The sequence below is a fragment of the Palaemon carinicauda genome, chromosome 36 (genome assembly GCF_036898095.1).
Source record: "Palaemon carinicauda isolate YSFRI2023 chromosome 36, ASM3689809v2, whole genome shotgun sequence".
NCBI classification, from domain to species: domain Eukaryota; kingdom Metazoa; phylum Arthropoda; class Malacostraca; order Decapoda; family Palaemonidae; genus Palaemon; species Palaemon carinicauda.
Window position 1 is genome coordinate 40,522,735 of NC_090760.1, and position 25,000 is coordinate 40,547,734.

The 25,000-nt window shown below is 39.1% G+C and overlaps 2 protein-coding genes across 2 annotated transcripts in view; one reads left to right on the top strand and one right to left on the bottom strand.

The window, feature by feature from the left end:
* Positions 1 to 25,000, top strand: part of LOC137628836 (tripartite motif-containing protein 59-like) — a 281,529-nt gene that overhangs the window by 54,127 nt on the left and 202,402 nt on the right. The gene's annotated exons all lie outside the window — the stretch shown is intronic.
* The window catches only part of LOC137628834 (uncharacterized), a 147,493-nt gene that overhangs the window by 25,957 nt on the left and 96,536 nt on the right, over positions 1 to 25,000 (bottom strand). The window contains exons 9-12 of the mRNA XM_068360077.1: positions 23,091 to 23,240; positions 17,809 to 20,879; positions 16,988 to 17,233; positions 5,027 to 5,164 (exon numbers count right to left, since the gene is read on the bottom strand). Coding sequence (XP_068216178.1) covers positions 5,027 to 5,164; positions 16,988 to 17,233; positions 17,809 to 20,879; positions 23,091 to 23,240 — 3,605 coding nt within the window. The remainder of the gene's footprint in view (positions 1 to 5,026; positions 5,165 to 16,987; positions 17,234 to 17,808; positions 20,880 to 23,090; positions 23,241 to 25,000) is intronic.

Here is a 25,000-nt window from a genome sequence, read left to right on the forward strand (position 1 = left end):
TTTATTTAGATCCCCCAGTCTTCAGTTACTCTACTCTGCAAGCCGAAAAACGTCAAGCTTTTACGTCTAAGGTGCCCAAGCTAAAATTCACAGAGAACACTTCTCATGAACATGAAGGTTTACCAGAGGGTCGTTAATGCTGATGACACTGAGAAGACAATAGTCTTATGATATTGAATCAAATTGAACAAGAGTTGAGGACAAAAAAAAAAAAAGATTAAAAAAAGAGAAGTGACAGAGAACAAAAGCAGAATCTTTGCTTGGGAATGAAAGCGCCGTGCATTATCTTCAATTCGTAGCTAAGAGTCACAAGGCTAGCGGAGACACACTCAAGGGATTAAGGGCACTGATTATCCAAAAAAGAGGGAGATATTAAACGTTGAGAACAATAATATTAAGAGACAAAGAAGGGGCTGTGGTTAACGGGCTGAGGGAAATGGGGTTAGTCGGATAAAGGGGGGAGAAAGGGGGGGAGGGGGCTAGGGGGAGCAGGATATAATAAGAGGGACCAGATGGATCAGCGATGAAGGAAGGAAGGACTAGAAAAGATAGAGCTCTAGGGAGCCGCATAAGGTCGGCCAGCCACTATGCTTCAACTACACAGAGGCCCGGGCATCAAAGGGGCGGGGGCGTGCCCCACGGGGTATCATGCCCCCCCTTGCCCACACCTGTCATCCCCATCGGCTTCCTCGCTACTCTGGCTGGAACTCTGTCGCATGAGGTGTCGGGAGCCCGTCGGCAAGACTTCTTCGCTCCGGTGAACTGTTATAGTGCTTCCCGTCTTTCTTCGAAAGCCTATTTTCCGTTTGCGACCTGAAGGCAGCAGCGGTAAGGAGTCACGGGGCAACAAGTAAGACCAGGGTACGTACACACAAACGCACGTACATACATACACGCACGCCACACATGGAAAAAATAATATTTATACATATATCTATACGTATGCATATACACATACAGGGGTGGAGGGTAAACATATGTGCTTATATGTATGTATATACACACATACATCTTTGGGAGATTGAACACCACATCAGGGGGACAAGAGAGAGAGAGAGAGAGAGAGAGAGAGAGAGAGAGAGAGAGAGAGAGAGAGAGAGAGAGAGAGAGAGAGAGAGAATGCTGATGAGACAGGTGGCTAGGGTTTCCTTGCATGCTTTCTATACGGGGAGCTGACATACTCACAGGTACACACAGGAACAGGATTATGAAAAAAAAGCATCATATTGTCCCTCCCTTCGTATGCAAGGAAATAGAAAATGTTCCACAACAATCTGGCTTGCTTTCATATTTCTCAAGAAGAAACAGGAGAAGAAGAGGCAGAATTAGAAGAAGAAGAAGAAGAAGATAGGAAGAGGAAGAAAGAAATACCCTTCATCTGCAGAACATTGAAATCAAAATTTGATCATTGGAAATTAATCTTATATAAGTGAAATAAAAAACAGGGCATTCCATTTATAAGAAATATCACATTTGGAAATAACAAGAGAAAAAAAAAGCCTCTTTTTTTCTAGACGTTTTTACCTGCTAACACATCAAGAGAGAGATAGCTTGCTAGCCTCTGCAGAAACTCACTTAGCAATTTGGAATGAAAGTCCCTGAAAGTAAACTCTATATTGTGTCAGGTCATTTCTCCCAAAAATATAATTCCCACCAAAGAGGAATTGTGTGAAGACTCTACAACAAAGGACTGCAAATTCCACTCCCTTGGAGTAGTGGTATTCTTTCTTTATGAGAGGAAAAGAGGGGAACTTTCTTATTCGAGAATTCTGAAAAGCGTTTGGATGGAGTAGAGAACCTCAGTTCGCTTTTTTCTAATTTAGTTGAAGAATATTAACTGCCATGATTATTTGGAAGTATTGACAGTCGAACACTTTTCTCAGATGGTGGTAAGATCTTCATGCATAGTACAAACACAAACACACACAAACAAACACACACACACACACACACAAACACACACACACACACACACACACATATATATATATATATATAATATATATATATATATATATATATATATATATATATATATATATATATATATATATATATACATATATAATTTTTTTTCCTGTCACGCTGAGCGGCAACCACTCGGAAACCACATTCTCCCACAAAATTGCCCAAACTTCTGTGCTATAGTAAGGAAGGGGGGGGGGGGTGAGAAAGGTTGAATCTGTGACTGCGTATGTGTGTGCATATGTATCATGACGGGTGGCGTACACTATAGTACAGTGTATATATATATATATATATATATATATATATATATATATATATATATATATAGATATATATGTATATTTGTATAATATACACTTTGTGTATAGTTGTATGTGTGGGGTGTACGAGGATAAAGTTGTGAGTAAGTGGAGGGTGAGATGAAAATGAGGACAATTTGACCAATGAATGTTGGAATGGACGGTAGAAAATGAAAGTAAATGGGAGTAACTAAAATGAAAGATGGCAAACTGGGAGACGAAGGGACTCACAGAATTAGCGAAGCAAGGAAGGAAGCAGGGTGTGTGCAAAAGATTAGAGACAAACGTAGTAAACAGCTTGTGGAAGCCCTTTTATGGAATGACAGTGTGGATGTTTAACGTGAATGGAAATGAAGATTCAAGTTGCGAAGTAAAATGTTTGCTTAGAAAAGGGATTTTGACGAAGGAAAAATCTATTTCTGGGAGAGAGACCTGAAGTTGCAAGTAAAATGTTTGCTTAGAAAACCAGGTTTAGAAGAAGATGACCTGCGTGTATGATAAAAAGGGTGACACAGATGAACGGATGGATCAGAGTATTTTGATGTGGTTCGGACATGTAGAGAAATATGGTACTAAAGAGGAAAATAGAAAAAGCTGGATGGTTGGTGTTAAAGGTATATTAAAAAGAAGAATTGATGACCTATGTGTATGATAAAAAGGGGGACACAGATCAATGGATGGATCAGAGTATTTTTATGTGGTTTGGACATGTAGAGAAATATGGTACTAAAGAGGAAAATGGAAAAAGCTGGATAGTTAGTGTTAAAGGTATATTAGAAAGAAGAATTGATGACCTATGTGCATGATAAAAAGGGTGACGCAGATCAATGGATAGATCAGAGTATTTTGATGTGGTTCGGACATGTAGAGAAATATGGTACTAAAGAGGAAAATAGAAAAAGCTGGATAGGTGGTGTTAAAGGTATATTAGAAAGAGAATTGATGACCTGTGTGTATGATAAAAAGGGTGACACAGATGAACGGATAGATAAGAGTATTTTAATGTGGTTAGGTCATGTAGAAAGAATAGATACCAAAGAAAAAGAAGTAGAAAAGGCTGGATAGGTGGCATTGAAGGTATATTGGAAATGAAGAGAACTCATGGCCTCCTGGCTAGTACAGTGGTAACGCGTTCGCCTAGCATTCACAAGGTAGCAGATCGATCTCAGCCTGGGAACTGGAGTTTAAGCTGTTTACCAGCTTGGAAAAAAAGGTAACAACCCGATGGAAATAGTCATTTTGCACAGAATGCAATTGATTCTCTCACGCAAATCATTCACTCTAATATACCACCATCTGAAATATTAATTCATAGTTGGTTTTGAATACTTAACAAAAGCTAAAACCACTTTTTTTTTTTGATTAGGGAGAAATGACCTTAGTTTTCTCATCATACATAATATTCAATTTGTCGGCCATAATTGGTGTGTGTCCTTAAATTACAAACAATATATCTTAATTTTATATCTGAATAACTACCAACAGGTTTATCCTAAGTGTACGAAGAATGACAATCATTAAGCATAAAATATTATCCCTATATAAATGCATTTTCATCTAGAGAAAAGAAGATAATTGATCAAAGAAAAAGAAGTCATTTATTCTCCATCATCTCTATGCTTGAAAGTTAATTAATTTTTCAAAGCAAATAAAAAAAAACACTCAATGTAGCAAAGCATATATGACGTACTGCAATTACATGTTTGTATGTGTGATGGATACTCAAGGTTACCCCTTCTTCTTCAATCAAAATCTATTTGACTCCAAAACTGTAATTTCACAAAATCTTGGATAAAATATAATTAATATCTAAAATTGTCCTGTTTACGTTATGTAGCTACTGAATCAATGAAGAAATATACCAAGTTCTATCCTTGGTCAAAAGATTACTTAACATCTAGACATGTTCTTTCTGTTTACTTTATGGAACTACATCCCTTAACAAACATACCAAGTTCTAACCTTGGTAAAAACATTACTTAACATCCAAATTTGTCCTTCTGTTTACTTTATGTAGATAAATCACTGAAGAAATATACCAACTTCTAAACCTTGGTCGAAACATTACTTAACATCCAAATTTGTCCTTCTGTTAATTTATGTAGATAAATCACTGAAGAAATATACCAACTTCTAACCTTGGTAAAAACCATTACTTAACATCCAAATTTGTCCTTCTGATAACTTTATGTAGATAAATCACTGAAGAAATATACCAACTTCTAACCTTGGTCGAAACATTACTTAACATCTAAACTTGTCCTCTCTTTACTCCTTGTAACTACACCCCTTAAAAAATATACCAAGTTTTAAACTTGGTCTAAACATCACTTAACATCTAAACCTGTCCCTCGTTTACTTTGTGTAGCTAAATCACTTGACAAATATACCAAGTTCAAACCTTGGTGAAAACATTACTTATCAATCAAACTTGTCCCTCTGTTTACTTTATATAACTAAATCAATTGACAAATATACAAGTTCTAACCTTGGTCGAAACATTACTTAACATCTAAACTTGTCCTCTCTTTACTCCTCGTAACTACACCCCTTAAAAATATACCAAGTTTTAACTTTGGTCTAAACATCACTTAACATCTAAACATGTCCATTTGTTTACTTTATATAACTGCCTCATTTAACAAATATACCAAGTTTTAAGTTATCTAAACTTTTCTTCTTTATGGAACTTCTGATCATCCAAAAAATATATTTACAAAGAAAGAGAGAGAAAGAGAAGTACGTTTCTCCCAGGCTTACCGTATCAGAGAGTTTAGACGTCGACGAGGATTTCTTTGAGAGCCCTCCAGACTGACCTTGCTTCCCGTTGGTCACCCTCCTTCTCTCCTTGGCATCGACGGTCAGCAATCCAGCTGCAGAGTCACTCAAGCTGCCATCTGGGAATCCAAACTCAGCTTATGCACAGACTCAAGCTTTCTCGATTTCATTCTTTACCCTAATTCTTTAGATTGGACTTCTGAGTCCGGGAATGTTAAGTCCGCCATCTCAGAGAATAAGAAAAACAAGAGATCAATCACAATTTTAATCTATTTCTTGTCCATCCCATTGTTCTGTTGGAATTACGTTTTGAAATGGTTTATAGTTGTAATTTGTAGCTTCCCTAATGAAGATCCTAATAATGATAATAGGAATCAGATGAGGTTTAAAATTGGTTCAAGATTCATCGCAACAGAAACTGAAATATTACCCTGTTCAATGCAGGCTTGAAATCTCACTTGAACTGTTACCCTTCCCCCAATGAGGGTTGAATGTAGCAAATAAACTACCAGTCTATCATAACTAATACTCAAATCAGATCACTACGGTGTTGTTATCAAGACTACAAGCTCTCTAATTCTGTTTATCGTAGCGCAAGAAAGGAAAGTTACTGTTTGGGTGCTGTCTTAACTCTACAGATATCTTCAGGAGACGTGATCTTGAAGACAGGCTACAAGATCACAATGGCAGAATATTAAGAAAAAAAACTTTTTTTTTGTGATATGAAAAATAATAAAAATAAAAAATTTCGAGCACGTTCTCTATAAGTATGACTTGATATCGATTACCGTACAAACTTGTATGGATTGAAGTTTAAAAGGAGAAAGTCAGAAACAATACATAGTAATGATCCATCGCATGAAGGAGTTTCATACATCAAGATTGTAGGATTTCATACATCGATGTGATTTGCACAACACTGAGAAACAGCATGCACTGATTCTTTCTTCCTTTCTTTCTTCTTTTTTTGTTCCTCCTTTTTCGCCTCATGCCTTTCTCCTCCTTGCATCTCGGGAACACATTGCACTGCCACCAAAGATCGACATATAGATATAAGTACAGTACATGCAAATATGTTGCTTCATAATCCGTGGTGAAATCAGTGAGTTGGCACTGAAGCATATTCCCTTTCAAGACCAGTTTTGAAATGAAAAGACTGCCTTTATGAAATGAAAATTCGTCTCTTGCTTAGAGCATTTATAAACACTTCGAATGTCCATCTAAATTTTGGTGCTGAAATGCAAATGCAGAAAAAAAAAAAAAAACATTCCGTGGAAGGTGACACACCTGCGCACGCGCGCGAGTGCTTGTGCTTGGGTATGTGTATGTGTGTGTGCGTGTACGTGTGCTTCAAGATGAAATTTTGCTTCCGTAACTATCAAATAAGACGCTAGCGCTTGAACGTATCAACAATTTAGACCGGGTGTATTCTTGGCAGACTAAATATATCTTTAGCTGTCAATGTGCGTCCTAGGTAGCAAAAACATACCTCATGTAGAAAGAATATCTTTACGGTATTCAGGATGTACCCCAGGTAGCCATGATTTACCAAAGGTGTTCAAGAAATACCCCAGATATTCAGGTTATACCCCCAGGTAGCCAAGATATACCCCAGGTGTTCAAGAAATACCCCAGATATTCATGTTATACCCCCAGGTAGCCATGATATACCCAACGTATTCAGAAAACACCTAGGGTATTCAGGTTGTACCCAAGGTAGCCATGATATACCCAAGGTATTCAGAAAATACCTCAGGTAGCCAGGATATACCCCAGATAACCATTATTAACCAATGCATTCAGGATATAACTCAGGTAGTCAGGATATACCTTGAATACCTATGATATACCCCCTAGGTATTCAGGATACCTTCGCATAGCATAGATATATCTCGGATAGCCAGGATATACCTCAGGTAGCCCGGATAACATTTTGGTAGTCAGGATATACCTCAGGTAGCCATGGTATACACAAGATATTCATAACATGCCTCAGGTAGCCATGGTATACACAAGATATTCATAACATGCCTCAGGTATCCATGGTATAACCAAGATATTCATGATATGCCTCAGATAGCCATGGCATAACCAAGATATTCATGATATGCCTCAGATAGCCATGGTATAACCAAGATATTCAGGATATGCCTCAGTTAGCCATGGTATAACCAAGATATTCAGGATATACCTCAGGTAGCGATGGTATACACAAGATATTCATGATATGCCTCAGGTAGCCATGGTATAACCAAGATATTCAGGATATGCCTCAGATAGCCAAGGTATAACCAAGATATTCAGGATATGCCTCAGTTAGCCATGGTATACACAAGATATTCATGATATACCTCAGGTAGCGATGGTATACCCAAGATATTCAAGATATACCTCAGGTAGCCATGGTATACCCAAGATATTCAGGATATACCTCAGGTAGCCATGGTATACCCAGGATATTCAGGATATACCTCAGATCGCCATGGTATACCCAAGATATTCATGATATAACTCAGGTAGCCATGGTATACCCAAGATATTCAGGATATACCTCGGATATCCATGGTATACCCAAGATATTCCGGATATACCTCAGGTAGCCATGGTATACCAAAGATATGCAGGATATACCTCAGAAAGCCATAGAATACCCAAAATATTCTGGATATACCTCAGGTAGCCATGGTATACCCAAGATATTCAGGATATACATCAGGTGGCCATGGTACACCCAAGATATTCAGAATATGCCTCAGGTGGCCATGGTATACCCAAGATATTCTGGATATACCTCAGGTAGCCATGGTATACCCAAGATATTCAGAATATGCCTCAGGTGGCCATGGTATACCCAAGATATTCAGGATATACCTCAGATAGCCATGGTATACCCAATATATTTAGGATATACCTCAGATAGCCATGGTATACCCAAGATATTCAGGATATACCTCAGAGAGCCATGGTATACCCAAGATATTCAGGATATACTTCAGATAACCATGGTATACCCAAGATATTCAGGATATACTTCAGGTAGCCATGGTATACCCAAGATATTCAGGATATACCTCAGATAGCCATGGTATACCCAAGATATTAAGGATATACTTCAGATAGCCATAGTATACCCAAGATATTCAGGATATACCTCTGAGAGCCATGGTATACCCAAGATATTCAGGATATACCTCAGGTAGCCATAGTATACCCAAATTATTCTGGATATACCTCAGGTAGCCATGGTATACCCAAGATATTCAGAATATGCCTCAGGTGGCCATGGTATACCCAAGATATTCAGGATATACCTCAGATAGCCATGGTATACCCAATATATTCAGGATATACCTCAGATAGCCATGGTATACCCAAGATATTCAGAATATACCTCAGAGAGCCATGGTATACCCAAGATATTCAGGATATACTTCAGATAGCCATGGTATACCCAAGATATTCAGGATATACTTCAGATAGCCATGGTATACCCAAGATATTCAGGATATACCTCATATAGCCATGGTATACCCAAGATATTCAGGATATACTTCAGATAGCCATAGTATACCCAAGATATTCAGGATATACCTCTGATAGCCATGGTATACCCAAGATATTCAGGATATACCTCAGGTAGCCATAGTATACCCAAATTATTCTGGATATACCTCAGGTAGCCATGGTATACCCAAGATATTCAGAATATGCCTCAGGTGGCCATGGTATACCCAAGATATTCAGGATATACCTCAGATAGCTATGGTATACCCAATATATTCAGGATATACCTCAGATAGCCATGGTATACCCAAGATATTCAGGATATACCTCAGAGAGCCATGGTATACCTAAGATATTCAGGATATACTTCAGATAGCCATGGTATACCCAAGATATTCAGGATATACCTCAGATAGCCATGGTATACCCAAGATATTCAGGATATACTTCAGATAGCCATAGTATACCCAAGATATTCAGGATATACCTCTGATAGCCATGGTATACCCAAGATATTCAGGTTATACTTCATATAGCCATAGTATACCCAAGATATTCAGGATATACTTCAGATAGTCATGGTATACCCAAGATATATATGATATACCTCAGGTAGCCAAGGTATACCCAAGATATTCATGATATGCCTCAGTTAGCCATGGTATACCCAAGATATTCATGATATACCTCAGGTAGCCATGGTATACCCAAGATATTCATGATATGCCTCAGGTAGCCATGGTATACCCAAGATATTCATGATATACCTCAGGTAGCCATGGTATACCCAAGATATTCATGATATGCCTCAGGTAGCCATGGTATACCCAAGATATTCATGATATACCTCAGGTAGCCATGGTATACCCAAGATATTCATGATATGCCTCAGGTAGCCATGGTATACCCAAGATATTCATGATATACCTCAGGTAGCCATGGTATACCCAAGATATTCATGATATACTTCAGGTAGCCATGGTATACCCAAGATATTCATGATATAGCTCAGGTAGCCATGGTATACCCAAGATATTCATGATATGCTTCAGGTAGCCATGGTATACCCAAGATATTCATGATATACTTCAGGTAGCCATGGTATACCCAAGATATTCATGATATGCTTCAGGTAGCCATGGTATACCCAAGATATTCATGATATAGCTCAGGTAGCCATGGTATACCCAAGATATTCATGATATGCTTCAGGTAGCCATGGTATACCCAAGATATTCATGATATACCTCAGGTAGCCATGGTATACCCAAGATATTCAGGATATACCTCAGGTAGCCATGGTATACCCAAGATATTCATGATATACCTCAGGTAGCCATGGTATACCCAAGATATTCAGGATATACTTCAGGTAGCCATGGTATACCCAAGATATTCATGATATACCTCAGGTAGCCATGGTATACCCAAGATATTCATGATATGCTTCAGGTAGCCATGGTATACCCAAGATATTCATGATATAGCTCAGGTAGCCATGGTATACCCAAGATATTCATGATATGCCTCAGGTAGCCATGGTATACCCAAGATATTCATGATATAGCTCAGGTAGCCATGGTATACCCAAGATATTCATGATATGCCTCAGGTAGCCATGGTATACCCAAGATATTCATGATATACCTCAGGTAGCCATGGTATACCCAAGATATTCAGGATATGCCTCAGGTAGCCATGGTATACCCAAGATATTCATGATATAGCTCAGGTAGCCATGGTATACCCAAGATATTCAGGATATACTTCAGGTAGCCATGGTATACCCAAGATATTCATGATATACCTCAGGTAGCCATGGTATACCCAAGATTTTTATGATATGCCTCAGGTAGCCATGGTATACCCAAGATATTCATGATATGCCTGAGATAGCTGTGGTATATCCAAGATATTCAGGATATACCTCAGATAGCCATGGTATACCCCAAGATATTCATGATATACCTCAGGTAGCCATGGTATACCCAAGATATTCATGATATGCCTCAGTTAGTCATGGTATACCCAAGATATTCATGATATGCCTCAGTTAGCCATGGTATACCCAAGATATTCATGATATTCCTCAGATAGCCATGGTATAACCAAGATATTCATGATATGCCTCAGGTAGCCATGGTATACCCAAGATATTCATGATATGCCTCAGGTAGCCATAGTATACCCAAGATATTCATGATATACCTCAGGTAGCCATGGTATACCAAGATATTCATGATATACCTCAGGTAGCCATGGTATACCCAAGATATTCATGATATACCTCAGGTAGCCATGGTATACCCAAGATTTTTATGATATGCCTCAGGTAGCCATGGTATACCCAAGATATTCATGATATACCTCAGATAGCCATGGTATACCCAAGATATTCATGATATGCCTGAGATAGCTGTGGTATATCCAAGATATTCAGGGTATACCTCAGATAGCCATGGTATACCCAAGATATTCATGATATACCTCAGGTAGCCATGGTATACTCAAGATATTCATGATATTACTTCAGGTAGCCATGGTATACCCAAGATATTCATGATATACCTCAGGTAGCCATGGTATACCCAAGATATTCATGATATGCCTCAGATAGCTGTGGTATACCCAAGATATTCAGGATATACCTCAGGTAGCCATGGTATACCCAAGATATTCATGACATACCTCAGGTAGCCATGGTATACCCAAGATATTCAGGATATACATCAGGTGGCCATGGTATACCCAAGATAATCAGGATATGCCTCAGGTAGCCATGGTATACCCAAGAGATTCATGATATACCTCAGGTAGCCATGGTATACCCAAGATATTCATGATATACCTCAGGAAGCCATGGTATACCCAAGATATTCATGATATGCCTCAGGGTAGCCATAGTATACCCAAGCTCGTCAGGATGTACCTCAGGTAGCCATGGTTTACACAAGATATTCAGGATATACATCAGGTTGAAAAACGTCCGATGTTAAGTGTCGTTTGAAAGACATCATCCGAACGAAGCTGATGCATAGCTAGAATTCGAGAGAGAGAGAGAGAGAGAGAGGAGAGAGAGAGAGAGAGAGAGAGAGATGCCAAGGATATATTTCGATCGCCAAGAGGTACCTGAAGCAGTATAACTTGTCAGAGATCAAGATAAGGCTAAAACGAATCAGGTTTCAGAAAATTATATTTTTTTGAACCTAAATTACAAATTGAAGATAATAAAACATTACAGATACGAAAAATAAAAAAGAAAAAAAAAGACTTTAACGAGTCAATAGAGGTTTTGGAGATTTCATGATAACAAATGATACGGAAACAATAAATTTGCTGGCAAATATCGTCATGCTAAAGGTGCCTACGTGAAGTCATCTCCCATAATGCATCTGTGAGTGCCAGGGTAGAAAAAAAAATCAAGGTGTTGTGCTCGCTTTTCGATTGTTTGCAAGAGAAGAAAAACTCATCAAAATCTTTTTTAAAATTTGGTTTACTGATATGTAAAAAAAATATGGGAAATATTTAATTCCAATTAAAGTATATTTGAATGGTAATTATATAGACATGCATTTGCAATGAATAATTTCTATTCATTATCGAAATAGTTCGGGGATATTATCATCTTTGAATGATCCAAATAGTTTTTTTGAATTATCATGTAAAGCTCTGGCACACGTAAGACGAACACACACGAATTACATACAATCATTTATTTACATTTATATATATGTAAGTATGTGTATATATAAACATATATATACATATGTATGTATATATAAGTTGAAAAACGGGGAAAATGAAAATCTTGAGGATTGAATCAATATTTTAGTTTTCCGTGTTGTTTGGAAACTGGGAATCAAGAGTCCTCGTGGGATATATATATATATATATATATATTTATATATATACATATATATATATATATATATATGTATATATATATATATGTGTGTGTGTATATATTTATACATACGTAGTGTATATATATATATATATGTATATACATATATATAAATATATATACATATATATATATATATATATATGAGTGTACGTGTAAACTCTTAATAGTTTATATTGAGCAACTCGGTCAAATAAGGGACCCTAGCCTATACTATTGTCCTTTGGAAAAATAAACCCCAATTCAGATAATCTAAAAAAAAACATCTTGGATTATATTCCTCATACTCATTATTTAGTAACCAATTAGTTATATATATATAAAAGAAATATTCTATGAGATAAATAAAGTTTAAATCAAAATTTTGAAGAGGAAATGCTGAAAAAATGGACATTAACATAAGTCTTCGGTATTCTGATTTTTATAATGATAATATCAATATTGTCATTATAATGATAATATTGATTGGCAACATCAAATTGAAGGATTAGTTGACCCTAATTGGGGAGGGGGAGGTAACTGGGGCTGGTATGGACCAGGTACCGGGGACACGTCTCTTTTACTTGGAGAGTAACAAAAATTATTAATAATTGTTGGTATACTCTCTCTCTCTCTCTCTCTCTCTCTCTCTCTCTCTCTCTCTCTCAGATCGTCAGTAGCACACGATTTTAGCATAGTATCAATAAACCTCAGTAAAGGAATGATTGAATTAAAAGATAATACCATTCCAGTTTTCTGAAAAATTTCCTTTACTTCTTATCAGTCATAAATGACGATTTTGTTATTCATATGCTACAACTTCAAAATACTCATTCATTCACATCCTGGTCAAAGTCGATTCGATACTGGAGAAAGTGTCCAGAAGCGGGCAGTAGGTACAGCCTCTAAGTTTGGATGGTTTGGACATGTAATGAGAAGGAAAGAGGGTGACGACTAATGAAAGAGTCTGGAGAACAGATACAGACGAAGAAATAAATTCACCCAGTGGAAACTCAGGAGAAACGAAAACAGTACATTGGTGGCGTGAGAAAAGAGAAATACTTGCACATGTAACGTGTTCGCCTAGCATTCGCTTGGCTACAGATCGATCCCTGACAGGGACCATGAGTTTCAGCTGTTTACTGGGGAGGCCACTGCTGTGGTTGGGCACCACAATAGGGGTGGGGTGGTTGCCCAGCTGACGTCCTGGTTTAGCATCTATTTTGATGGAACTGGAACTGAAACCAGACACCTATACCTTTACCTTCAAGTTGAACACGACGTAAGATCCATGATGAAAATTACCTCGATATTACTGGAAGGAAAATATGAACTAATAAAAAGCATAACTCTGACGGAATGCAAGAATCATAAGGCAGACCCGGTGAGGATCATAATGCTGACCTTCAAGGACTACAGCTCTTTATTTTGATGCCCAGATAAAATATGAACTTGCTTTCCTATTTTTCGGTCATTATTGTGAAAGTATAAGAAGTGAATATAAGAGGAGTGAATGTGTTTAGTAGGGGAAATAGACCATGTTTACTCCACCACATTCAGAAGTCAAGTTCAGATCTGTATTAGAAAAATCAACAAGGCAAAGGGGAAAATCATAAGCCTGCAAATATGAAAAACAAAAGATAATTTGAAGGTCATTGAGGTATAAAGGAGACAAAGGTACGAAAGAGAACACAACCAGTGATAGAAAAAGAGGCTGTAGTAACACTGACAGCTACAGCAAAACGAAGCCAGTCAGATAAGAAGCTTGAAACAAGTCTCTATAGAGAAAAGGGAAGCTGCAAGGAAGTTGGGGTATCCTGGTCTACTGCCAAAGCCTGTCCAACAGTTCTAGAAAGCTACAAGAAGGAAGTTGGAGTACTGGGGTCTTGTCAAAACCTGTCAAACTGCTTTCGAAAGCTACAAGGAGGAAGTTAGAGTACTATGGTCTTGTCAAAACCTGTCCAACAGGTTTTGGAAGCTACAAGGGGAAGTTGGAGTACTATGGTCTTGTAAAAACCTGTCCAACAGGTTTTGGAAGCTACAAGGGGAAGTTGGAGTACTATGGTCTTGTAAAAACCTGTCCAACAGCTTTCGAAACCTACCAGGAGGAAGTTGGAGTACGGTGGACTTGTGAAAACCTCTCCAACAGCTTTCGAAAGCTACAATGAGGAAGTTGGAGTACTGTAGTCTTGTCAAAACCTGTCCAACAGCTTCCGAAAGCTATAAGGAGGAAGTTGAAGTACCGGGGTCTCGTCAAAACTTGTCCAACAGCTTTCGAAAGCTACAAGAAGGAAGTTGGAGTACTATGGTCTTGTCAAAACCTTTTCGAAAGCTACAAGAGGGAAGTTGGAGTACTGTGGTTTTGACAAAACCTGTCCAACAGTTCTAAAAAGCTACAAAGAGGAAGTTGGAGAACTGTGGTCTTGTCAAAACCTGTCCAACAGCTTTCGAAAGCTACAAGAGAGAAGTTGGAGTACTGTGGTCTTAACAAAACCTGTCCAACAGTTCTAAAAAGCTACAAAGAGGAAGCTGGAGTACTGCAGTCTTGTCAAAATCTGTCCAACAGCTTTCGAAAGCTACAAGAAGGAAGTTGGAGTACTATGGTCTTGTCAAAACCTGTCCAAAAGCTTTCGAAAGCTACAGGAAGGAAGTTGGAGTACTCTGGTCTTGTCAAAACCTGTATAACTGCTTTTGAAAGCTACAATGAGGAAGTTGGAGTACTGTAGTCTTGTCAAAACCTGTCCAACAGCTTTCGAAAGCTACAAGAAGGAAGTTCGAGTACTGTGGTCTTGTCAAAACCTGTCCAAAAGCTTTCGAAAGCTACAAGGAAGAAGTTAGAGTACTGTGGTCTTGTCAAAACCTGTCCAAAAGCTTTCGAAAGCTACAAGAAGGAAGTTGGAGTACTCTGGTCTTGTCAAAACCTGTATAACTGCTTTTGAAAGCTACAATGAGGAAGTTAGAGTACTGTACTGTGGTCTTGTCAAAACATGTTCAGTAGCTTTTGATACCTACAAAGAGAAGTTTCGAGTACTGTGGTCTTGTGCAAAAAACTTGTCCAATAGCTTTCGAAAGCTATAAGGATGAAGTTGGAGTACTATGGTCTTGTGCAAAACCATGCCCAACAGCTTTCGAAAGCTACAAGGAGGAAGTTGGAATACTGTGGTCTCGTGCAAAACCTGTCAAGAGTTTTAGAAAGCTACAAGGAGGAAGTTGGAGTACTGTGGTCTTGTCAAAACTAGTCCATCAGCTTTCAAAAGCTACAATGAGGAAGTTGGGCTACCATGGTCTTGTGCCAAAACCTGCCAATAGCTTTAGAGATGTCTAGAATATAGAAATGAGACTGAGATCTCTTGTATCTCTCAGGTGTCCCCCGTGTTATGTTGTTCCACGTATATCAAAACCATATTTCCCGTTATCAGAGGATTTTAAAACAGTTCTGTATTTCACATATACATTTTCATACTTTTACCAGGTAATAAAATCATGTCTTGATTAATAAACACTTTTTAGTTCACTTATATCTACATACACAAGTAAAGACACATACATACACACAGACACACACACACACACACACACATATATATATATATATATATATATATATATATATATATATATATATATATATATATATATGCATATTACATTAAGCTGTTACCCTAAAAAGCCTTGGTTATGGAGGTATAAAAACAACAACCATTCCTGCAGGAAGAATAAAAAAAAAAAGATATTTCCACAGATATGAATATTCTGAAAGTTTCATACTGGCGACAGATAAGAGATTATTGAAACAGACATTGTTACACCAATTTGTGAGGGAGCAAACTTGTGCTGAAATTAAACGAGAAAGAAAACAGTGCTTGTTAACACCAGCAATTAGTGATGGGGACAGTTCAGTACATACTCCTATCTACAAGCACAACGAATTTAAGAGATAATCTTGCTAGTATGCATTGGTTTTTACACAGTACATACCTCGTCATCTGTTCAACTTATTCAAATTAATAGCTATATACTGAGAATATCTGCCAAAGGGTTAGTAGATTAGTAAGTCTGCTAAGCCAATAAATTTTGATATCATAGATTTTCCCTGCGAAATCTCAACACATAACTTACAGTATTTCCTGCCATATACTTTGCATGATTTGACCAAATCATAAGCATGAAATTGAGGCTTGTTGTACTAAGATTTTGCCATACTAGAACAACAAGTAACATTTTAATTTACATAAATGAATAAATCAATATAGGTCAGGTGCTCCTGCAGAGTATATGGAGGACGAACTACTAAACACATTGCACTTCTTATGAGCAATAACCAGGAATGTGTCCCTTATCTGAGTATAAAGAGAGACACCACATGACATTCCTAGTCACTACGTATTTGGTGCATTTATCTGTTACAAGTAAACCCCTCTACAGGCAGCAGCAGCATCAGCAGCAGCAGAAGTAGCAGGAACAGAAGAATCAACATAACTACACGTGGGGGAGAAGGATAAGGCAACATAAGCTGAGGGGTGGGATGTGGGTCTTGGAGTGAAGACCCTCTTACCAAGCTTCTCCACGTCGAGGGAATCGAGGTTGGAGGAGCCGCCGCCATTGTCTGGAGGGGTGTTGGAGCCTTCCACGCTGCATTCCCCTTCCAGGCACTCCTCCTCCTCCCCAACCACCTCCTCCGTCTCCTCACACCCCTCCTCCACCACTTCGTTTACCTCCACTACACCCTCCACCTCCTCTACATCGCCTTCAGCAGAAGCCTCGCCTCCTTTGTCGTCTGCTCCTCCCTCAACTTCAACCTCTGAAGGGCATCATGCGTTGACGGGGCAGGAGAATGTGTGGAGTAACAGGGGAGGGAAAGTTAAGGATTTAGGATTACAAAGGAACAAGGATAAGGATTTGGCCCGAGGTAGAGAGAGGAGCAGAGAGCACACAGGTGAGAATGTGAGAGCAAAAGTTGCATTGCTCGCTCATAACGACTCAGGCAACTACTGTCATCTACTTTTTTCATGCATATTCAGTATTCCAGTCAGTATTGATTTGTCAGTGTTGCAGAGCAGTTAGTTAAATTATCACTTAAAAAATATAAAATATTTAAAATTGAGGCAAATATATACATACTACTTGAAAATGTACAAAATCAGTATCTATCATTATCTGTCACAGGGGAACAAAACCAAATAATTTTGTATAATCAGGCATAAGGACATCAGCATGGGAGAAATAATAATTAATTTTACAAACAAAACATCAAAGGCAAAATAGGCATTTTAGAAGCTAGCTGCTGCCCACATCCAGTTATGAAGAACAGGGGTAATCTGAGGACAAACATAGGGGAGCACATTTGACGCAAGCATGCGAGGCACATTGACCTACCAGCTTTTTCCGTCTCGGGGACTTCACTAGTAGAGAGACTCCTGCCCAGCTGACCACGTTTACTTGATCCATCGTAGACTCCAGTGGGCCCGAAGGCGGTCATCCGATGGCTAAACTCACTAGCAGGGTTAGAAGAAGGGTCTACATCAGCGTCTGCGCGAGGCTCCGTACTAGGGGGACTATTGGCGTCAAATTCAAAGTACTCAGGGTGCTCATTAATGCTAACTGAGGAGCTGTGGCGTACTCGATGAGTAAGGGGTCTGTCTAAGTCTGGGCTTTCACCCTCTGCAACTAAGTCTGTGTCAGGAGGAGGATGATTTACAGGATCGGATTCTACTACAGGATAGGATGGGTCTCCATAAGTCTGGTGGGTGTTAGAAGAGTGGCCATGGGTGGTGTTAGGGTGGGCATGTGCATGAGCGAGGTCGTGAGGGTGCGGAGTGTGCAGGTGAGAAGCTGTGTCCCGTCGGTCATGCGGTCTTGCAGGGTCATAAGGAGGATAGTTGGAGTCATGGCCGCTAGGGGGATACCGCTGATCTCTAGGACCATCTGGATGGTAATGAGAATCTCGGTATTTTTGGCTTTCATAATCCAAATGGTCCCCATGTTTTCTTTCCATACCGTCATAACCACTACCACGCCTTTCCCATTCTAATCCATCTCTGCCAGTATTTCCTGGGCCTTCATGATAATAGCCATCTTCTGTCTGTCTGCCATATGCCTGTGGAGGGTGGCCTCTCTGATAACCTTGCTCTGGATCACTAGGATCATGAAACCTTTCAAAATCTGCTGCACCATCCCTATACCTTCGTGCCTCTGGTGCATCTACATATCTTCTCCCATCAACTGAATCTTTGTAGGGTCTCTGGTCCATATCTTCTGGTCTCCTCTGTCGATCATCGCACATGGAACTTTGCCTTCTAGAAAGACCTTCTTGGTCCCTGTATCTTTCTTGTTCTCTATACCTTTCCTGCTCTCTGTATCTCTCTTTATCTAAAATCTCTGGATCTCTATATCTCTCTTTGTCTGGTGGTGCTGGTTCTCTATAGGCCTCACCATGTCTCTCTTTATGCATTCGCATTTGTTCTCGATATCTTCCATCCATTTGTTCTGGGTATCTTTCATTTGCAAAATTGCCTTCTCTATATCTTTCATCAGCTCTGGGGTCTTGCTCTCTATATCTAATTTGCTCTTGTTCCCTATAACGATCTTGGTCCTTGGGAATTTGCTCTCTATACCTATCTGGTTCCCTTGAATCTTGTTCCCTATACCCATCTTGATTTCTGGGGCTCTGGTCTCTAAACCGTTCTTGATCTCTGTACCCATCCTGATCAGTTTGCTCTTGTCTTCTGTATCTGTCTTGATCTCTAGGATCTTGGTCTACATAACCTTCACAACTCCTCATATCCTGCTCTCGGAACCTATTTTGCTCCCTATACCTTTCTTGGTCCCTAGGGCTACTATGCTCCCGATATCTATCTCGCTCTTCTGGAACAGGATCTCTGAATCTTTCACTTTCTATAACCATCCCTTGCTCATGTAAATGGACATGATCACCCGGATTGGCAGGCTCCTGATACCTATCTACTTGTGGAGGAGGCCCATGAGGGTATCTATTCGGGTCCAATGATCTTGATCGAAACCTTTCCTGATGTTGAGCTTCTGAAAGGGGATTTTCCTCTTGGACATAACTCTTATCATACTCTCGGGAAGGTTCCAGCCTCCTCTGATCCATAAATACATCATCTGAACCGCAGGAGTCATATTTATCTGGACCGACATTTCTTTCAAACATATGAGCTAAAGAGGGGTTGCTTTGCAGGCCTCTAGTGGTATCAAAATGTCTCTGATCCTCTACTGGAGGTTCGTCAACACTAGATTCCCGAAGCGGTACTCTATAAAGAGCTTCAGGATCGTTTTTGGATGGTCTCCATCCCATATCTAATAGATTACTCTTGTTTGGTCCCTTAAGTAATGAACTCTCAGTGTTTGCTCTGGTAAAAGTCCTACGAACATGACCACCCGCAGACCGACGCATTCTTGGCAAAGAGTGGCTTGAGCCTTCGCGCATGGCTCGTAAAGAAGTTGCAAATATTTCATCATCGTTGCTTCCGACAAACTTGCCCGATTTCTTAACCAATGGTTTTCCAAGTCCTCTTTTCATCTCGGAATTTAGATCTCTTTCGTCTAACTGTTCTAAACTAAATGATCTATCTAAGGACCTATCTGAAAGGAACACTTCAGTCTCTGCCCCACTGTATTCAGAATCATACCCGTAATAAGTTCCTGCGCTGTGTCCATCCGCAAGTCCAGAATTACGACGACGATATAAACTCTGATAGGCCTCTCTGGCAGGCACTCTGGCAATTTCTGTATCATGTAGATCACTAAAGGTTTCTCTTTGAGAATGACCTCTTACCTTAGGTATATAACTATCTGGCATTTGTTCCCTTACCACTAAACCGGACTCATAAGGCACTGATTTATCAACTGAAAGTGAGCTTTGGGAGATAATGGAAGAATCCTTGACTCTTCGTTTAGAAAATATTTCATCCTCATATGTTACAGTCTTTTTAGGATGAGTCCTTAAACCTAAGTCATCTCGAGTCAATGACTTCGAACGACCTCTATGAGCAGGATCATGTATTGACCTTCCAATCTCCCACTGGTCAGCCAATATATCTGGATTATGGTAATAGAGCCAATGCTTATCAGTTTCGCCAAGACTTTGACTCTTTTGAAGTCTATGGCGAGGTCGTGGCTGTGGCGAAACATTAAGCGATGTGTGGCTTCGCAATATGTTACTTCGTGGATGAGGAGTCTGGCGGGGTTGGACGGCCAAGTGTGGCGCACTTCTGGTCACAGCTGGAGACACACCCATCGACAGAGACCTTCTCAGAGAAGGAGGACGGCGTACAGGACTCACTAGTGGCTTAACAGTGTCCATTAGACTACGGGACAGACTGCGGCTTGTTTCGTAGTCGTGGTCGAATTCAGTGAGGATTGTCGGGTCGTCCAAGGTGATGTCATAGCTGTGGGCATGGCTCTTCAAGCTACTCGGGTGCCGCCTACTGCTTGTGAGGAAGGAATAGGTTAGGTTAGAGAAGGAAAAGAAAGAAAGGAACACTGAATTAGTTAAACCTGATGGAAAAGGTCGCTTTAGAGTGAGTATATAAAGTAGCAGTGCAAGAAGGACTCAAAAGAAGAAGAATAAGAAGATGATGATGAGAAGCCATTAAAAACTGAACTCATTTAAGAAGTAACTTATCATCAAAATGAAAATATCAAGAAGAGGTATGATTCAGAGAATAAAAGATGCTAGTGTAAAGCATCTTTTACCATCTTAAACACTTTGGATATTTACACGTCATTAAGTACAGTAATTCCGAGGGTTAAGTGTGGAACTGACAGCTAATCAATAGGGGCATATAACCACACGGGTCAGCTGAACCATTTTTGGTCCGTGCTACTAGTGTCAACGCTACAAACTAGTCAAGGAATCTAGTGACACCATGATCTTTCAGTTCTACTAACATATGGGCTAACATATTTCTAATCATCGGATCATTTTTGTCTTCACTATCTTTGAGAGTCATCGATTAGGCTTCTTGCAGCAAAATGAATCTCTGAATGGATGTGAAAATATGGGGTTACTCCACATAAGGCATTTGTAGAAGGAGAGTATAGGTATATCATCACATATTATAATTATCTACTGACAGGTAAACAGAAGGCGGAGAAGCAGAAATGGTACGAAGAGAAAATGAGCACCAGTTATATTGATATATTCATGTTAATGAAACTAAAAACACGACTATGTTAATATTCCTAGGGACTTACAGTTAAGTGTAATTAACATATTCATTCTGATCTAGGACTAGACTTCATATCAGACACATGATCAACAGGGATTTCCAGCGAATTTCATACTGTAAATATGTGAAATTTTACAAATCTACAAAATCAGATTTGTCAACCAAGGTTTAGACTATCGTTTGGTCGTGTTAATTCTCTCAAAATGTTTAATTTCCGGATAGTGACATAGTTATTGAGGGAAATATGGTACTGAGAAGGGAAACTGAGACTAGGTAAACAAAAATTTGTGGTTATTTTTAATAGGTAAACAAAAATTTGTGGTTATTTTAGAAGTGAACATTATTTCTTATTTCGACTTTTATACTCCTTTGATTTGACCTGACATTCACCAATCGTGTTTTGATTTTTGTCAAGGCACACAAGATAAACAACACAAGAAGAACCAAATACTAATTACGAGAGGTGAAAGGATGGTTTACTCAAACATCGGATGTATCTGATGAAGTTCAAGTCGTGATATTTGTTGTTTTTCTTCACAAAAAAACTTTTTTTGGGGAACTTTATGTGTTGGTCATCGTGAAATATCAAGACCAGGCTAAGTTAAATCAGTATTTATTTAAAAAAAGGGGGGAGGGGAAGACTATGCACATTTCTAGCACCTTTCTTCCTGAGCAAAATAAAGACCCATTAGCAAACAAATTAATAAGATATATAATGTAATAAAAACTGGACGAGGAAGAGAACTACGACGACAATAATAACAACGACAATAATAACAATAAACAATAATAACAATAATAAAAATAACAATAACAAAGATAAAAATAGAATTAATAATGAAAATGAAATTCAACTTCCAGAAATAGAAGTATGAAAAAATCAACTTCTATGAACAACAACAACCAAAACAACAACAACAACAACAACAACATCAATTTTGATTACGGTCATTGAAGACTCCATGCAAAGCAATCTCAAATAAATCAATAAATGAGGACAACTAGACCGATAATTAGGCAGATATGAAATTCATCTGCTTAAAAAAAAAAAGGAATCCAGTTTTGCGTTCAATAATCCAAAACAAACAACCAAAGAAGAAAAAACGGAAAAAACAAAAACAAGATGAAGATCAGCGGAGGGGCGAACAAAGAGTTAAAAAAAAATAAATAGTATGGATCCATAGGTCTTGTGGGAGGGGGTATGGCTAGGGGGAGGGAGGGGGGTATTGGTAGGGGAGGGTGGGGTGGAGGGGGGTTTCGTTAAGGAGGGCGGATAAGACAGAGACACTGAAAAATTGGAGACTCGGGATTGTGAAATGATCTGTCCCAGTAGTAACAGCCCACCTGGGGGGAAGGGGGTTTCAGGGGGGCTAGGGGTAGGGTGGTGGGGAGGGGGAATGATTTTTTTTGGGGGGTAGGGGGGGTTATTGTCCCTCTCAGTCGGTGGCTAAGTGTCTCTCAACTCACCTATGCTTCCTAGATCCTCGCGGCCTTTCGCTCTGGGTGGAAAAGGCACTAGTAACGCTGACCACGCTTTCTATATCACTGGCGGAGTCACCGAAGTCGCGATCGGGGTCTCTCTCGGGGGAGACCAGGCCCCCTCGCCCACGTTGATACCTGGGGGAAGCAGAAAACGTCTCAGACGACACAAAGCTAGGTAGTTTTAGGCAGGAAAGTCTCTAGTCCATTTCCCTCGCACAGCCTAAGGCCCAATTTTGCGCAACAGAAAAGAGTTATGCAAAAGAATGTCGTTGGCTGTTTACGAGATTTGGATTCCTGTGTCCTGTGTCCTGCAGGATTAAAGACGTTTTCTTAAGGAATATTCGCTATATTCTCTCTCCCTGGTATTTGTAGAAACGCGAGGATTCCTCCTGAAACCTGTACATTGACTGAGGATCGGATCCCAAGGCCCTTATCCCTTGAAAGGGTTGACGAGGAGGCTCTCAAATGAGCCTTCAGGTTTCTTAGGAATGAAGATGCAAAACAACACCTGAGGTCGAATCCAACACCACAGAGGGAAATGCAAGACTTAAAAACCAGATTTCTAATCAACACAGAATCAGAATCCAAGCGAGGAATGTCTTAGAATCAGAATCTAAATAAAGAAAAACAAGAGACAGCTGGTTTCAGTTTAAGAGCTATATTTTCCAGCTTTACCATAAAACCATATGATGTTTTGCATTGCAAATTCATTAATCTACCGTGTTTGTCATTAATATTAACATTGTTATATGGGAAGACCGAAGAAAGGTGCAAACTATTATATTAGCCAAATCAAGAAGAAAAACAAGGGATTTGTTTTTCTAAAGTGAGGGGAAGAGCAGAGAAAGTCTTATGGAAATATTCGGTTATATTTCTTCTGTTTTTACTAGTTGATTTAGCTTCAAAATGCATTGCCTTTGATGCCTGAATGTACAGTACCGAAGAAAGGAAGGCCCGAAACCAAAGGTATGATGTTGACTAGTTTCGTCTCTCTATACATCTTCAAGAAGGCTGTTGTTCTTCCTAATAGTCTTTCCATACATATAGATTTACATACTTTTATTTTAATCTCTATGGCGTTTTCCCTAACAGGAGCTGGCTCTGTAGAAAAGAAAAAAAAAATCACTACCACATATATCAGTTAACTGCTGAATCATGGATGAAACCCCTGCGCAGTAAAACTTTCAAATTTGTCGCTTTATACACCTACACTTATGTCTCGTCAGATCACTGGTTATTAAGGTACTTCTTTCCAATCATATATCCAGTCCTTTCTAGAAGTTTCTCTCATCCTACCTCCTAGCACTTCTGCTGTATGAAATATCTTAACTAACCTACTATTGCCCATTCTTTCAACACACCAAACCATCTAGAAATACTAAAAATGCAGACTTTTACTAGTGGCAATTCTTACAATACTTCTATGTACCTCTACATATCCAATCCTACCAGTTCTTCTTACACCAGATCCATCGAACAACCAGTTCATTTCAACAGCTTCAACCACTTTTCTTTCCTTTACACATCCACACATCATTTAAATTAAAGATACTTGGCTCATCTATCCTTTCATACATAGCTCCTATCATTGTACCATCGTCCATTGAATTGATTCTTAAATATTAAAATGAAACATCTACTCCCATTTTGCCACTATCCCTGCTAGAATTAATTTTTGAACTTCCTTGGTTCCCATTACCTCCATATTTTTACTATTACCCATATTTACTCTCAACTTTCTCCTCTTACACAACCCATCAAAAGATTTTGCCTAGTTCTTGCAACTACCAACAATTCCATGCTCCATTCACGACTCATATTCTCATCTCAAATGCATTTACATTCTCTGTTCCGTGTTAGACCTCTAGCATCACTTCCTCCATAAAGATGCTGGA